Source organism: Dromiciops gliroides, chromosome 1 (genome assembly GCF_019393635.1).
Source record: "Dromiciops gliroides isolate mDroGli1 chromosome 1, mDroGli1.pri, whole genome shotgun sequence".
In the NCBI taxonomy this organism is placed as follows: domain Eukaryota; kingdom Metazoa; phylum Chordata; class Mammalia; order Microbiotheria; family Microbiotheriidae; genus Dromiciops; species Dromiciops gliroides.
The window spans coordinates 303986392-304003767 of record NC_057861.1 but is presented as its reverse complement, the minus strand read 5'-3'; the positions used below and the strand labels follow the sequence as shown (position 1 = coordinate 304003767).

General features: G+C 40.0%; 1 protein-coding gene and 1 long non-coding RNA gene across 4 annotated transcripts in view; one reads left to right on the top strand and one right to left on the bottom strand.

Annotated features, from left to right (window-relative positions):
• Positions 1 to 17376, bottom strand: part of ALPK2 (alpha kinase 2) — a 180892-nt gene that overhangs the window by 114584 nt on the left and 48932 nt on the right. Inside the window, 1 exon segment of the mRNA XM_043966972.1 lies at positions 2393 to 4112. Coding sequence (XP_043822907.1) covers positions 2393 to 4112 — 1720 coding nt within the window.
• Positions 2568 to 17376, top strand: part of LOC122728434 — a 60421-nt gene continuing 45612 nt past the window's right edge. Inside the window, exons 1-4 of one of the 3 annotated variants that reach the window (XR_006353284.1) lie at positions 2568 to 2698; positions 3784 to 3930; positions 5791 to 5879; positions 11756 to 11951. This is a non-coding gene — a long non-coding RNA (uncharacterized LOC122728434). Of the gene's footprint in view, positions 2699 to 3445; positions 3528 to 3783; positions 3931 to 5790; positions 5880 to 11755; positions 11952 to 17376 lie in introns of those variants that run through there. The other 2 variants (XR_006353289.1, XR_006353286.1) reach the window with 2 other exon arrangements.

Here is a 17376-nt window from a genome sequence, read left to right as displayed (position 1 = left end):
TTAACGCAAACCCAGTACATTTTCCCAACTCTGGTAACACATTTTTCACATGATTCTCAAAAGCTCCCAGTGATCCCCAATGCCCACCCAAGCCTCAGGGTTATGAAGAGGTTTGTTATGAATGTTGATTCAGCTTCCAGTTAGGGGCATAAATTTGTATGGGAAGAAGAATCTGCCTTGTCAAATATGCCCATCTCTTCTTCCCCCATTCCTATAACAAAATTTCCTAACCAAAGGACAATAAATGTTGTAGGAATAAGGAGCTTTCTTCACAACTCATCCCGGGTTGTACAAAGCAGATCTTGAGGACACAGTTCCCTTTGAGTTTGCTGGGTGTTCCCCTAGTGGGAGTCAGCTCTGCTGAGGATCACAGCCCATTTTACCCCATGTAAACTGCTCTTCAGCTTATTTTCCAATCTAGATCCTTACCTAATTTCTTTAGTTTATCCCAGTTTATTCTAGGTCCTTGACTAATCTATTTAGTTCCTAAGCTTTTCTGATGAAGATGTCCTATGTGACTGTGTTTCTATAAATGTGAAAGTATAAGTGCATGACTATAGATCTTGGAATGAACATGAGAGAGAGGAGTTTGGTCTCAGGAATGAAAGTATTTTTATTTGGTTGACTCTCATTGAAACAAATGAGCATAGTGGCTAGTGGTCAGTGGGTCTGAAGCCTAATGATGGTGAAGATAGTAGGGGCCCCTTTTCCTCAGGACTAATAAAATTGAGCTTCTGATGATGGTGGGTCTGCCCCTCCCACCCCCTTAATTAAGGGAACCTTTATTTTTTTATTCCTATCTTTGCTCATATTCTATCATCTGAACTGATATCACATTCCACAGATCACTAGTAAAAGGGATATTCTGCTTTATGGTATGCACCAGAAATGGACAGACACATGAAAATAGTAATTAAATAAGATATGGGAGGAGCAATTTCATGGTTAGGAAAAGAAATCATGTATAACATGATTCCAGGAAAACTTTATACAACAACCTATTTGTATAACTATTTCATCAATTCAGTAATATAAGTTATGTCTAGAAATAAATTTGTTGTAAATCATTTATGTGTGAGTGCTAAATGAGATCAGGCATAGATATGTCATTAGCGAGAATACATTTCTACAGCAAACAGTGAAGTGGAACTATTATGTGGCTAATTGGCTAATTAGACAACTAAATAGAATAATGGAGGCCAAGAAAAGTCCACTGTGGAGCCAAAATTTAGGCTTTATGGTCAGGGTTGTGGGAATCGATACACTGCATTTTAAATAGTATAATTAAAGTTTTCTCTGAGAGAGTTCAAGACCCTTCTGAATACCTTTGAAGTGTACAGGGAGTCAGTTTCATTCTCCTGGGAGCAGAGGCAGGTAAGTGGCAAGTAAGGTTTAGGGGTTTGGGGATTTTTTTGCGAAAACAAAATAACAAAACCCAATTCTTGCCATAAATCTCTGTTCCCCCATCCCCCTGCCCAAATGCAGTAACTCATACTCTCTTAACAATTTTATATCAGGCAAATCATTCCTATGAATCAAGGGCAAATTTCTGAGATATTGAATACATTCGAGACATTATAACTTTTATTATGTAGTGTCAAAAGCCAATTCTAAGTTTATCAAAATTGAACAAAAGCGTTTCCAAAGAAGTAAACTCCTTTGTACTTGAGTTATTTCTCTGCTTTTTAATTTTTCCTTTTTAAAATGCTTCCTCCAAGTAATCAAGAGTAGAATCCATAGTCATTTGCTTTCTGGGTTTTTTTCCCCTTTCACCTCTTCTCTGATACCTTATGTTACAGGAGAACAGCACATCAGAGTTCACAAGGTACTTTCATAGAGACACACAGATAAAACACACATAGTTAAAAGTAAAAGGCAACAACAGACCACATGATTTAACCAGGATCACAAAATGAATCACATAAATAAAAACACCCCAAAATCACCCATTCCCCCTGGGAATATGGGGTAAAGTCATGTCCCACCTTTCCGAAACTGCTCCCATCAAACGTGACTAAATAGAGAGAAATTTTTCAAAGGCTCTACTAAAAACATTTGCTTGAGAAACTTTCTGAATAGACACACTGCCTGCTAAAACACATGCAGAGGATGAAAGATCAGGTTTCTCTATCCAGCTGTCCAGAATCCCATTAGTCCCTCTTACTACTATCTGTCTTTTTCTATAATTAGGATGGCTTAAGGTTTATCTGGGCCTTTTTCAAAACCAGATTTCCTTCCTAGCAGCAGCAGCTGTCACTCACTCTTGCCTTAATGGTATCTGAGGGCTTACTTTTGATTTACATTATGGTGGAGCTCATGTGAACCTGAAGTGGGGGGATAAGGACATGGAAGGATGCTTTCTGTTCTGTTATTTTTTGGAAAAGAGTCTTACCTGAGGATGGGCATGTTGGTTTGCCACCTGATCTGTCTGCAGTAGGCCTTTAGTACACTTTCCTTTCTTCTTCAATTTTGTCTCTTCTTCTATGGGAAGTAACTCTCTTGGCGTTGGAAGGGTTTCTGTTTCTTGCTGTGCTTGGGTTGAAATGGCACATTCTCCTCCATGGAATTGGGAATTAAGATGAATAGCTTCAGCCTCTTTGTGAAAACTCTCTTTTGTATCGCCCTGGCTAAGTTCAAGATCCCTGACTTCTCCAGGACCTGGAAGGCTAAGCGTGGCATCTGTTACATTTTCTTTCAGGTTGGTGTTCGGCTTTCTGGGTTTCCCTTTAGCCCCTGGTCTCTTCACCCTGACTAATTTCTGTGAGCCCTTCTTCCGCGGTAGGTCTCCCTCTACACTTTTCTCTGCTGGGTTCTCCGAAGGCTGGTTTGTCACTGGCTTTTCTAACTCATGAGTCTGGGGCATCATCTCTCCAGGTGTCTTATCCATGTTCATCAGACTGTCAATGTCGAGATACTGTCCTGCCTGGTGACTATCTGCATTTTCTCCTTTCATTCCTGGTTGATCACTGTCTTTGGCTGTAGAAGTGACAGGGAACTTATATCGCTCTTGGTCTTTCACTGGGGATGTTTCATCTTGAGGGTGTCCCAAAGTGAGAGTCATTCCTGATTGCAAGGTAGATTGATTGGAAATGGTTAGACTGTTCCTTCCAGCTACTTCTTGGAGTTCTGAGTGATGACCACAGAAGCCAATGGTGGTATCCATAGGCACAATGTTATCTGACACCTGGCACTGACAAGCCATTTCACTGTGGAAATGCTCACACCCACCCAGACAACCCTCCCTGAATTTTGTCTCCTCGTCATCTCTTTCTAATAAAAAGACAGGGTCATTCCCTCTGAGGTCCTCTTGCCAGATCGCATTAGAGTAATCTGTCATAACATCGGAACATTCCAAATACTCAAGGTCATCATCTGAAAACTCCGTGCAGGTTAGGTTTATCTCTGGGCAAAGTTCAAAATCTGTGTCAGATTCTTCACTGGAAATTTCTGGGGAGACATTCTGCTTGGTTGTGGAGCTGTTCACTGGGTAAATACATGTGGTTTCCTCAGGCAGTGCCATGCTAAAGGTAATATATTTCTGTATTTGGGGGTCTTGATGACTAGATGGTAAGACTTCATCATTGTGACTGTAACTGGCCATACAGTCATCAATTAACCTTGATGGTTTGGAATGTACCAGCCCACTGCAACATTTTTCCAGTCTGTCTGTTTCATCCCTGCATTTAGGGAAAAGCAAATCAAATGCATTTTTCTCTGTGTAATTGTGATAAGAACAATCCTCTTGAGTTTGAATAGTGATTTTGACACCTGTGTCTTTTTCAGGACTATGTGACTCATTGTCATTGTTGGACTGTAACTGTGATAAGCAAGCACCTCTGAATTTGGGAAAAGAAGAACCAGACAGAGTAGAATTGTCCTCAGTGCCATTTCCTTCCTTCTGGAAAAGTTCTTCTTTTTCATCAATTTGATGTGAGTTGTCCTTGCACATCTCAGTCTTATTCTTCCAGCCCCTAGCAGCATCTTCTCTCAGGTTAGGGTTGAGTTGTGGGCTCTCTGATAAACACTCAACTTCAATAAAAGCTGAACAGCAAATCATTCCAAAACAGTTTTGAGCAGAGATCTGATAAACCGCAGCATCATTTTTGGTGCAGCTGAGATGAAAGAGGGGAAAAAAAACACATTATTTACCACATGATGGATTATCAGTAGAGTCTCAGAAAAACTTTCCACACCACCACCCCAAATGGAGAAAGTTGGCTGGTTTACCTAAGTGAAAAAAGTGTCTCATTTTCCTCAATTTCCCTCCTATCAGGGAGAAATTCTATAACATTTTTGGAGACCTGGGAATTTGAGAAAGTATCATTCTAGCATTTGTTTCTGAGCAAGAAATTGTAGCTTATACTCAAATAGCTACCCTATTCTGCCCCCTATGATTGAAACAACCTGAACAAAAAACGTATTTAAAGTCATGTTTAAAACTGTGGCTCTTGCCATTAGGTCTCTCTGATTACAATGCCCCTAATCATGGCAAAATTAGTTTTGTTAAACTCAATATTCTCAGCCATTAGACTGGCTAGTGCTATCAAACCATGGTCCTTGAGTGATTCTGGCTGAGAATATTAAGCTTTATTAAGCTTAAAGTCTACAGAGCAAAAAACAAAATTGACTCTGGCACTGTACTTAGTTGTTCAAATATGAGCAAACATCATTCGGGATACCTTAGTATTTTTTTTTAATTTGACCCTGTATAATTGCCATTAGAAGGGAGAGGAGGTATAGCATAAAAATCACCAAATACTGAAGTGAGGAGACCTGGGTTTGAGTCCCAGCTCCAGTACTTCCTACCTGTGTGACCTGAGGTAAATCATTTAACTTCTCTGAGCTTAATGTTGATCATCTGTCATATAATCATAACAATATTTGCATGACTTCTCTCTTGCGGTTATTCCAAACATCAAATGAGATGGTGTATATAAGGTTTTTTTTTTAATTCTGGTTTGGATTTTTTGCTAAGAGAATGCAAGCTTTTTGAGTAATGGGCTGTTCAATTTTTGTCTCTGCATCCCAGATCTTGACACAGGGCTTGGCACACAAGATCACAGATTCAGAGCTGGATCTTTGAGACCATTGGTTCTTATCCCTTCATTTTACAGATGAAAAAATGAGGTTTAGAGAAGTTAAATCGTAGTCACATAATAACAGGGGTGCATATAACGCAGGATTTGGGCTCTGGACCTAGAGTCAGAAAGACCTGAGTTCAAATCCAGACTCAAACACTTAATACCTGTGTGACCCCAGATCAGTCACTTAACTTCTTTTGGCCTGTTTCCTCTCCTGTAAATCATGGATAATAACAGCACCTCCCTACCAGGGTTGTTGTGAGGATCAAATGAGATAATATTTGTAAAGCAATTTGCAAACTTTAAAGTACAATATAAATACTAGCTATTATTATCATCATCAATTATTCTAATTCCTGACTCGAGGTTCAGCACCCTTCCTAATGGAGACACTTAAATATTTGTTATGTATCAATATATAAATATTTGTTATATGTAATAAATATTTGATGTGACATTTTTGTTATTGACTATTGACTTCATAAGTTGTGCCCTTCTGATTCCTTTTTCCATATGACTCTACTCCGCAGTTCTGGAGAGCTTTGGTCATATTATTATGACCTATTAGAGGGAAGACCAGTGTTATCTGTTTATAATCACACTATTTTATGAATGCCTTGAATTCATAAAGGACTTGATACTTGGTGACCTTTCACCTACCTATCACTTGATCTCATAATATTACTAACCCCTGTTTTACACATTTCAGGAATCCACAGCCTTTCAGAAGAGGAATACCAAGTGCCTGGTTCCAATTTGTCAGAGGAAGAGGAGTACTTAAGCCACAAGAGCCATCCGGTAAGGCTGATATCCTCCAAAAGGTCTCCAATGAACACTCCATCAATTAAAAGGGAATTTAGGTTAACAGGCACACCTAAGGAAGGATCAATCCTTCCTCATTGTGAAGTACTCAAATAACAAACAGGTCCTTAAGATCTCATCCAGTCCAACTTCCTCATTTTATGTTTTTTTACATTTTTATTTATTTATTTTATGGAATAAAATAAACAAATTCATTTTAAAAGAGAAAACTAAGGCATAAACACTAAATGAATGGCCCGAGACCATATACATAGAGGAAGACCTAGAACCTAGATAGTTTGACTTGAGAACTTGGACTCACTGGTAGTTTACTACACCAATAAAAATCATGAGCCTGGTCCAAAAGAATAATAATCATAATAATAATTGTGATTTTACTTTTGACATCTATATGATGCCTATCTACTCAATAAATACTTGCTGACCATTGATCGATGACGTATAGTGTATAGGCAAAATGTATGGATATACTATCCAGAAAAAGGCAGTGTTATACCCACATGTATAAATGAACACAAAATCTTTCAACTCCCTAACCCTTATTCCTGGGATGTTCATTTCTCTAGGACAGGTATGTAGGACAATGGTTGGAGTGATTCATCCCAAATAAGGAAGATCTGAGTTAAAAATCTGACCTTAGACACTACTAGAGATGTGACCTAAGGCTTTCTGCCTCAGTATCCTTTTCTGTGAAATGGTGATAATAACAGATTTTGAAGATAAATTGAGATATTTATAAAGTATTTGGCAAAGCTTAAAGTGCTATATAAATTCTAACCATTAAAATTCCTGGATCATGAGATTCCCTCTCCTTTTCATTCTCATTCCTAGATGCTCTCTGAAGTGCATACTCACTTAAAAACCATTTCCCTGACCTTTGGCTTTCACATGCACAGTATGTGCAATGTACATGGATGTGCTTCCTTTTTAGTCTGAGAATGATTGCATTTCCTTAACACATTTCCTCCTACCCTCAAACACACTGGTGAGGTGCTGGGATGATTAGCACCCAAAGAGGATGGAACCACCAATGAGATCAGTATAAACATTTTTACATGTTGCTTGACCTAGAGTTATTTGTAATCAAATTAGAATTATCAGTTCAGGGACAGCTAGGTGGCACAGTAGATAAAGCACCAGCCCTGGATTCAGAAGGACCTGAGTTCAAATCCAACCTCAGAAACTTGATGCTTACTAGTTATGTGACCCTGGGCAAGTCACTTAACCCTCATTGCCCCACCCCCAAAAAATTATTGGTTCAGGTCCCCATAATTTGGCATCGGCGAGTATGTAGGGAGAGCTCTGTTTGTTCTTTTTTCTTGTTTTCCGGTTTTTGACATCCTCATAATTTTAAAACAATATGTTGAAATAATTCAGAAAATTTAGAAAGGATGATGGGTGTTATTACACACTTTCAAATCTGTTTTTAACAATTTTGCCATTTAAAACCTTAGGGTCAACTTAAGGGAAAAGCTTTAGACAAATTCTTTAAAAAGCCATGGGGGTGGGCAGCTAGGTGGCGCAGTGGATAGAGCACCTGCCATGGAGTCAGGAGGACCTGAGTTCAAATCTGGCCTCAGACACTTAACACTTACTAGCTGTGTGACCCTGGGCAAATCACTTAACCCCAATTGCCTCACCAAAAAAAAAAAAGCCATGGGGAGTGAATGAATGAACAAATGAATGAATGAAAAAGCATTTATTAAGCACAGTGTTAAGTGCTAGGAATACAAATAGAACATGGAATCTCCTATTTCTTATGGTAAATGTGCTTACAGGCCTAACAGTGATGGAAAATGGTTGAGGATTTTGAAATACACAATACACTAGTATTACTAGAAATAAATACTGCTGAGTAACTAATAATAATCACAATCATCATTATCCTTGTCCCAATAGCTAACATTTATATAGCATTTGAATTATAATTATTATATCAGTTGATCTTTACAACAACTCTGGGAGGTAGATGCTATTATTATCCCCATTTTATAGATGAGGGAACTGAGGCAAATAGAGATTAAATGACTTGCCCACAGTCACACAGCTAGCTAGTATCTGAAGTTGGATTTGAACTCGTCTTCCTGACTCTGGGACTCTACTGAGCTGCCCCAAGATAGCTCACAGTCGAGAAATGTACTCTCAAATTGACTAATGTCTAAGAGTTTAACATCAAGGCCTTTATTTACACTCAGAATGTGTGGATTCATTCACGGAATTTTGAGTATAAGGGACTTTGAGCATCACCTCACCTTTAGCAACAGGTGTGGAAACTGAAGTCCACTAAGGTTAAATGACCAGCACAAGATTTTGAAGCTATTATGTAGCAGAGGGGGGATTGAACCCAGGTCCTCCAACTAAATCCAGTGTGATTGCTATTATACCATAAATTTACCCGAAGAAGAGAATGAGGATATGATAATGATGTGAAATTTCAACTATCCACATATCTGCTGGATCTCCCTCTGCCAAAATCTGACAGTCAATAATTTCTCAATATGCCTTAATAATTATCTTATCCTTCAAAATGATTGATCTGATTCTCACAAGTAGAAACTAATTTCATTCTTCAAAAATTCTACCTTTTCAAAAGTTTCCTTTAAGAACCAATGAATGGGGACAGCTAGATGGCACAGTGGATAGAGCACTGGCCCTGGAGTCAGGAGTACCCGAGTTCAAATCCAGCCTCAGACACTTAACACTCACTAGCTGTGTGAACCTGGGCAAGTCACTTAACCCCAATTGCCTCACTAAAAAAAAAAAAAAGAACCAATGAATGGCTCTGGAGTCAGGAGGACCTGAGTTCAAATTTGGCTTCAGACTCTTGCTAGCTGTGTGCCCCTGAGCAAGTCATTTTACCTTGATTCCCTCAAAAAAAGTGGAAATTATTCTTGGCCTAATTCCCACTAATAAGGAGGCAATGGCTACTGTGGTAGGGGGCGGGGGGAGATGATGGGAACTCTGTAGAAAAGCAACCATTCCCTTCTAGAACTTCCAATAAAGGAAAGGAAAATTGGACATAGTCTGACATGAGGCTAAGATTTGGGGACAGGAAAATTTTGAGGGTTCAGAGGGAGGATAGGTAAAATCCCATACACTTAAATTCTATAGGGGAAGTAGGCTCAAAGGAGATGGGAAATTGTCAAGAATAAAATTCTAAAGACAATTATTTCAGTAAGGAGGAAAACTGAGAGTTGTCTGAGTCAGACAACTAGCCACTTACTAAGTGCCAAACTGTGTTAAACACTGGGGATACAAGGAAAGACAAAAGACAGATCATGCCTTCAAAGGAGCTCATGGTCCACTAGGGGAAGATGATATGCAAACAGCTGTCCTGTTACAACCAAACCAAGAGGGGAGATCTTTGCCCAAGGTGGGGCATGAGGCTCCTTGTCCATCCTTGCTTTATTCCAATGGGTTCACAGCACCTTGCTAGCCCACTGAGAGGTGTGCCTATGAACAATTAGTCCCTGTCCTGGTGCCCTTGGTTCCTGTCTAAAGGAAAGGGATCACAAAAGGGTCCCCATTAATTCAGGGTGATCATGCAGAGTTTTTGGATACTTCCTGGGAAAGATCAGCCTGGCAGCAAGTAGGGGAGTAATGCATTATTTACACTTTAATAGAACACAGAGAAGACAGAGGTAGACAGCACCACATGGTAATGGGGTGGGAGAAGGAGACAGACAACTCCGGGGAGAGACTGGGGAGGGAGAGAAGCACATAGAGTCACATGATTGTGGATCTTAGTTGGAAGCACTTGGGCAGCATGGCCCCATCACAGGTGGAAGGGTACTCAAGGGGCAGGGTTTGGGGGTCCCCTTCTAGTAGGGTTCTGGTGATGGAGGATGGACTAACTTTTATCCAGAACACTTTAGGATTGTTCATTAAAATATCTATATCATCTCAAAGTTATCATTCCCAGGTGTGGGTTCCTTAGCATAACATTTCTTTGGTTTTACTGCGCATGTCTGGAGCCTATCTGTAGCTTAAAGACTAAGGGACCATTAGTGGGACAAAGGGACCATTATGTTGGGGCCCAGCTGGCTTCTTCTAATTTGGTGCATAATCTCTGGGTGTGGCCTTAATTAATTTAGGAGGCAGTTTTTTCAAGTGGCTTCTATGTTCCCCTTTACACTCTTAATTCCTATTTATTGTTACCTTACACCTGCTACTTATAGATTTACTATGGTTGGGGGAAGAGGGGGAGACTATAACAAGATAAAATTTCAGCACACAACTATGTGTGCTGAAAAATTGAAAGTAATCTTAGAGGGAAGGCACTAAAATTAAGAAGGCCTGAAAAAAGAATTCTTCTAGAAGATGATAATTAAGCTGAGGCTTGAGAGAAGTTAAATAGAGGCAACTTTTCATTTAATGAACTTATTCCATTAATGAGTGCTTTCCATCTCTTGGTCTCATGGTGTAAGAGATCAGTTTCCTTTTAGAGATGCAATTTTTGATAATTTGAAGAGATTAATGAGGATGCCAAGGGAACTCGTCAGTCAATTTAGATTTTTTAAAAAGATATTTATGAAAGATGGAAGCAGGGCAGGTAACAGAGGATGAATATAAGAGTGTGGCATGGTCTTATAGAAATAGTGCCAAGTGATGGCTCTAAATGAACTGAGTCTGTAAAGGAAAACTAGAGACAACAAAATGGTTTTGATTTTAACTATACCAGAAGGGCATCAAAAAAGAGATGGTACTTGGGGCAGATAGAACAAGGATAACTGGCACCAGAGAGAAGGTAGAGATATATCTGTCTGAATTTGCTTCTGTTTGTTTGTTTTTGCCAAGGACAATGACTTCTGCACTAGAAATGAGAGAACAAAAATGACTAACAGGGAATTTTGTATCCAAGATAAGTAAAGAGATAATGAGAGAGCACCCAGTTGCCTTGCATGGATTTGAATTTCGTGGCTCAGATGAACTATATCTTTGAGTCACCATAAATAGTATAATACATAGTGTGCATATATACATAAATAATAACATATTTAGCAAATAATATGTATGTATATATGCAGATATGTGCATATATATAACAGTATTTTAAAGTATATATTATGTATATATAAAAATATATTATATATAATAGTATTTAAAAGATCATGGAAAAAAGGAGAAAGACAAATGCTGACCCATTTGTCAGAGGGCAGAGTCTCAAAATGATATATGCCATATATGTCAATTCCTGGAATTGAATTCCTTGAATTCCTGGAATGTATCACTAAAGAAAAAGTGATTACCTAGAAAAAGAAGTGATTATAAAGAATCAGAATGGTTTCTTCAAGACCCAGGAATACTTTTATTTCCTTTTTTATTGGTTTACTCAGGGAAATGTTTTAGATACAATTTATTTAGCTTTTAGCAAACCATTTGATAAAGCATCTTATACTAATCTTGTGGAAAAGATGGAGAAATGTGGAATAAATTAACGAATGAATGAGTGAATGAATGAAAAATAATTTATTAAGCACTTAATATATGCAAAACACTCCACTAAGCAGAAAAAACAAAATATTCCTTAATCTCAGGGAACTTACATTCTAGTGTGGGAGACAATACATTTAGAAGGTTTGGGTTTTAAGTCAGGTAGAATGCTTTTATAAATATCAACTTCTTATTATTACTAGAGCAGACCCTCCATGCCTACCATACTCCAAACTTGCAAATGTAAGCTACTCACAACTAGGAAGCCAGGACCCGAATAAGGGAGTGAGGAATATTTATGGGTTATAGGCATGGTCAGAACTGAGACTGGGAGTAGGCAAGGTGGATAGCTACCTAGAATAAAAGAGGAAAGAGCTTTTTATAAATATCATTTTTATGACTCCATTTTTTTATCCTAGAAAATTCTAATTTCTAAGGCATGTATATACATATGGACAGCCTAGAAGTCTTTCCCAGAAGCACTCCCAGGATATAAAAAGGACTACAGATGGAGAGCTGGATGGGACCTTGGAGGCCACCTCATCTAATCAATCCTTATGACAGATGGGAAAACCAATGACCGGGAATATAGGTGATTTGCCAAAGGCTCCACAGGTAATTAGCATCAGAGGAAAGCCTCTGGTGTTTTGATTAGATCCTCTATGAGGGTTTGGTGAAAACATAAACAAGACTCATACTGATTGAGAAGTCATGGAGAAGTTATGATCTGCTGTAATGAAAGAAACAACCACATAGATGGGTGATTGAAAAGGCATTTATCCAATCCAATCAACATTTATTAAGTACCTACTATGTGTCAGGCACTGTTCTAAGTACTGGAGATACAATCAATAAAAAGAAAGACAGTCCTTGCCCTCAAGGAGCTTACAGTCTAGTGGGGGGGGGGCAACACAAAATGGGGAACAGGAAAGCAGTGGGGGTGGAGAGGAAGGACACCAGGGAGTACTGGTGTGGGGGTATCTTATTCCATGCAGTTGAAATCAGGCAGGGAGGCAGATGCAAAGTGAAGTGAACTGAAAGTCCAGTTTCTGCCCTCTTTTATAGAGGAAGGCATCGGAAGAAGTTTGGTACTTTTACTTCTTGTCCTCCAATCAGAGGAAAGAGAAGGCTGAGGGAGGTGCTGTCAGTCAAGGTTTGAGTCAGCATCTTAGAATGGATGAGCTTATCATGAGAGGGGCATCTTGTTCCTTAGAGTTGAAACTAAGCAGCGTGGTGATGAGATTAGAGCTGATGAGAACATGTGTCATGGTAAAACCTCATCACCTTTTCAACTTCACCTGTGTACATAAAAGTTTTTCCTGGGTTTGGTCATAGTCTCCTAATCCATGCAGCTACAGCTTCATTTACCTCCCTAGTCTCTAAGATAAGAGGGAGTGGTTTGGAGGATATTTGCTGCTACACTCAGCTATCTTTTAGTCCTCCCTAGTCATACCTTCTTGGGTACCGAGGTACCAAAGGATCCTACAGGGTCAGTGAATGGGGGTGGGAAAGGGAATGAGTCATGATAACTCCTGCCCTCACCCCACTTCTTAGGACTCAGTCACTACTATACACAGAGAAATGAAGCTCATAACCTTTCCCACCAGCATAAGCAGATGCAGGAGATGGAGGCTACTGGGAAGCTACTACAAGGCATTTGGCATTATCCTCCAGAGTCGCAGGGATCTCCAGGACCATGTTCCTCATAAAAACATTGATGAATGTCTGTAGCTCAGCCTACCTGCCACATAGACTGATGGGCTCATATCTCATTTCTCCAGGTAATTTTGCCCATGTCTATAAAGAATGATTGAGGTGTTCAAGGAAAGATCAGAGGTATCTTTCACATGACTTCGTATGTATAATGGGTATCATATTTCTTGCCTTTTCAATGGGTGAGGGAAAGGTAATGAGAGGGAGAAAGTTTGGAACTGAAAATTGAAGGAAGGAAGGAAGGAGGGAGGAAGAAAGGAAGGAAGAAAAGAAGGAAAGGAGGAAGGGAGAAAGTTAAGAAGGGAGGAAGGGAGAAAAGAGAAAAAGAGAGAAGGAGGAAGGGAGGGAGGGAGGGAAATCAGAAGGAAAAATGAGTTATCCTGTTTGGGTGAGCCTCCTCCTTTGCACCTCAGTTTGCTCATCTGTAAAATACTGTGGTTGTCCTTCTTAGCACAGAAGCAGACAAGTACAGGGACAGAGTGTTCAGTGCATTGTCAGATGAGGTCACTGTATCAAGTTGTTTTTGCTTTCAAGGATTCAATTCTAGTGAGGGGTATGGGGAGTAGAAGGATCAGAATATGCAGCAATGACTGACGTAAAAAAAACAAGAGGCATGAATAAAACTTATTTAATGTTGAAAGGAGAGATTGGGCTGGAATGATTTCTAAGATCCTTTTCAGCTCTTGAATCTCTGATTCTAAGGCTGCTCTTCCATATGACATATTTATTCTAGCCTTTATCTCTTTGTAATATTGGCAGACATTTATAAACTGTTTTAACATTTGTAAAGCACTTTATGTACCTGTTCTCCCTAGATCCTCACAACAACCACATGATGAAGGTACTATTATTATTGTCATTTGCAGAGGAAAAAACCCCTAAGATTCAGAGAGGATACATAATTAGGTCATGGTCCAATACCACTAAGCAGCAGGGGTAGGATTTAAACTTGGGTCTTTCCCATCTGGAGCTCCTTACACTCCATTGGGCTCTCTAGGTGTTTCTTCTTGCAATGCCCTCCTTCTTTCCTTCCTGCCTATCCAAATCATGTCCAGCCTTTAAAGCCCAGCTCACATTCCACCTTCTCTGGGAATTCTTCTCAGACGTTCCTCCCCAAGCTGCCTTTCTCATGACTCAGAAACCTATTCATCCTGGAAGATCACCTCAGAAAGCCCCTTGCTTTCAGGTGATGGCTCCTCCTTCTATTTAAAGAGGGAACATAATAGGCCACCTGTCTTATCACATCTCACCAATCTGTATTAGGTATTTCTCCATCATGCATCCAAGCTAAGCACTGCCTTCCTCCTTTGGGGTCCTTTCATGGCTTGTGGGCTCCCTGAGGGCTGGGACTATCTTTTTTATTGTATTTATATCCCCAGATCTTAGCACAGTGCCTGTCACTTAATGACAAAAGCTTGTTGATTGACTGGCTTTGTCTATCCCTCATTTGATATAGCTTATTCCTCCTATAGTTTATTGTTGTTGTTCAGTTGTGTCCCAGTCTTTGTGACTCCATTTGGGACTTTCTTGACAAAGATACTACAGTGGTTTGCTATTTCTTTCTCCAGTTCATTTTACAAATGATCAAAGTGAGGCAAACAGCATTAAGTGAGATTCAGGGTCACACAGCTAGTAAGTGTCTGAAGACAGATCTGAGCTCAGGAAGATGGGTCTTCTTGACTCTAGGCCCAGCACTCTGCACTGAATCACCTGGCTGCACCATCCTATAGTACAAATTATGTAAACCTTACAATTTAGGATTTCTGGTCAAGTCTTCAGAGTCCCCCCCCCATTTAAATTCTCTTGTATTCCTCACAGAGCCCCTCCCCCAATATGCTGGACCCATAAGGGATCAACTGATAATTGTTTACACATTAGTGTGAGAAAAAAAAGCCTGTGCTCCCAGATGTGGCAAGTACTTTGTTTACTTATCTAGCATCCGGGCAAGAGTGTACTTCCCCTCTATAGTTGTGAAGAAGATTGTTATGAGAAAACCCTGCAGCCTGAAAACATATTTGTTTAGTGTTTCTGGGCAAAGATTCTACAAAATTCATAGAACTAAAACTAGATCTAAGGAGAAATATCTAAATATTTAAATATACATGTGTGTATACACACATATGTACACAATGCATATTTAAAAACCTCATGTTCATATATATGACTTCATATATACATGCATAATACATATAACTTCATGTCACTTTAAGAGGTAGAGTCCATCTCCCTAGCACACAGCCTCATCCACATTTCAGTAACAAGCATGAAATGGAAAAAGAAAGAAAGAAATAGAACCAGTGATGAGTAGTGAACCGAAGAGAAAGGTCGATGTAACCAGGGTAACCTGAATAATATTGACCCAGAGGATACTGACCCATGACTCCTTGATCTCTCCCCCTCACCACCTAATGCTACAATCAATAATCTGGACCAGGGATTCCTGGGGAAACTCAATTGAGGCAGAGCTCTATTTAATTCCTTCCCTGTGGTTCAAATATGATTTCTGAGCAGGACTGGGCAGTGGAAAAGCTTCATTAGAGATCTGGGCGAACAATCTGTCCCTCTACAAACAGCCCTGTTTCTTAGTACTTCCTACAATCCTGGGCCTGAAGTAGGTGTGTAACAAATGCATGTGTGTACATAACTAAAAAATTACAAAAGAGAGGGCTGAATGCTTAGGAAGAGCTCACCTACCATCTTCCCTCACCTTGCTTCAATAATTCATTCCTTAAAAAACTCTCCTAGGGCAAATCTTTTCAAGTCAAAAACATAATTGCCATTAATTTCAATGGGAAAACCTATGCATTCCTAGGCCCCTCATTTATGATAAATAACGTGATTATTTCAATAGGAGGCCTCCCAACTGTGGCCTGTGGACTCACTACAACATCCAAGCCCACAACATCCCCACTCTTTCCCAGAATGAGTTGGTTTCTGGTTCCATTCATCCATGCCTTTATTTTTTCTTTCTTTGGGTCTTTTTGGGGATAGACTCCCCTCACTTACCAGCAGCGAAGGCCTCACAGCAGGCCAGGAAAAGCCATGAACCCCTAAATCATTTCCAGTAACAATCCAGGGGGCAAGCCCAGATATATCAGTTCATTATAAGGAGAGATGGCAGGAAATGATGCCCTGTCCCCAGGGCTGCCCCCCCCAATGAAATCTTCCTGACTCCTGCAGCCTAAGACTCATGTAAACACTCTCCTGAGCCAGCTTGATCCAATGCAGTCCCAACCCCACCACATGTTACTATCCCTGTTGTGCCAACTAGCTGGCCTGGGGGATGAGGGGGCCTCATCCCAAAGAGGGGGTTCATCAATCACTTAGTGATGGAGCCTTTTCTCTCATGCGGAAGAAACTAAGAGGCATATAGCCAACTCCACAACTGTGAAGAGGATAGTGTGGTAGCTGTCATTTTGCCTCTGGCTGCTAAAAAGGACTTGGAATCCAAATGGGTCCTTAGAGAGGAAATTTGTAAATGCCTCATAAGCCAAAGGAGGGAGTTTTAAATGAAACTGCTCTTAAGAATTACTACAGGGGCATCTAGGTGGCTCAGTGGATAGAGCACTAGCCCTGGAGTCAGAAGGACCTGAGTTCAAATCCGGCCTCAGACACTTAACACTTACTAGCTGTGTGACCCTGGGCAAGTCACTTAACCCCAATTGCCTCACTTAAAAAAAAAAAAGAATTACTACAGCCTCAACAGTCATGTGTTGGGGTATAGGTTACCAAAGCAAGCAAGGCAACAGCAGATATTCCCTTCTGGTATGGCTCTCTTGGCAGATGACCCTGGGGCAGCCCGACTTAAAATATACGTGCTCCAAGAAGTCCTTCCATGAACACCACCCTACTCTGATCACAACTTCATGAGGCAACCTCTAAGTGTTCAGTTGACGTTATATTAAGTTGTACTTGTTTTTAGGTCGCAGGATTATAGATTTGGAGCAGGAAGGTATCATCGATTCCAATCTCCTAATTTTTATAGATGCGGAAACTGAGGTACAGAGAGGTTACTTATATAAAAGCTAATATATAATGCTTTTTTGAAGGTTAAGTGGCTTACCAAGGGTCATAGAGCCTGTAAGAGTCTGAGGGTAAAATTTGAACCTAGACCTTCCTGAGTACACTGCTCTATGTACTATACCACACTGCCTCTCAATTGTTCCATTATTGTTCCCAATGTTTTTATACTAGTTTTATTTTACCCAGGTTGGCAATGTAACAGTCACTCATGATCCTGATGACAATCCTGACTGGCATGGGAGTATTAATCTGCTCCATTTTTTGCCCTGGGCCCATTCATCTCTCCTTAGGCAACCTAGTAACC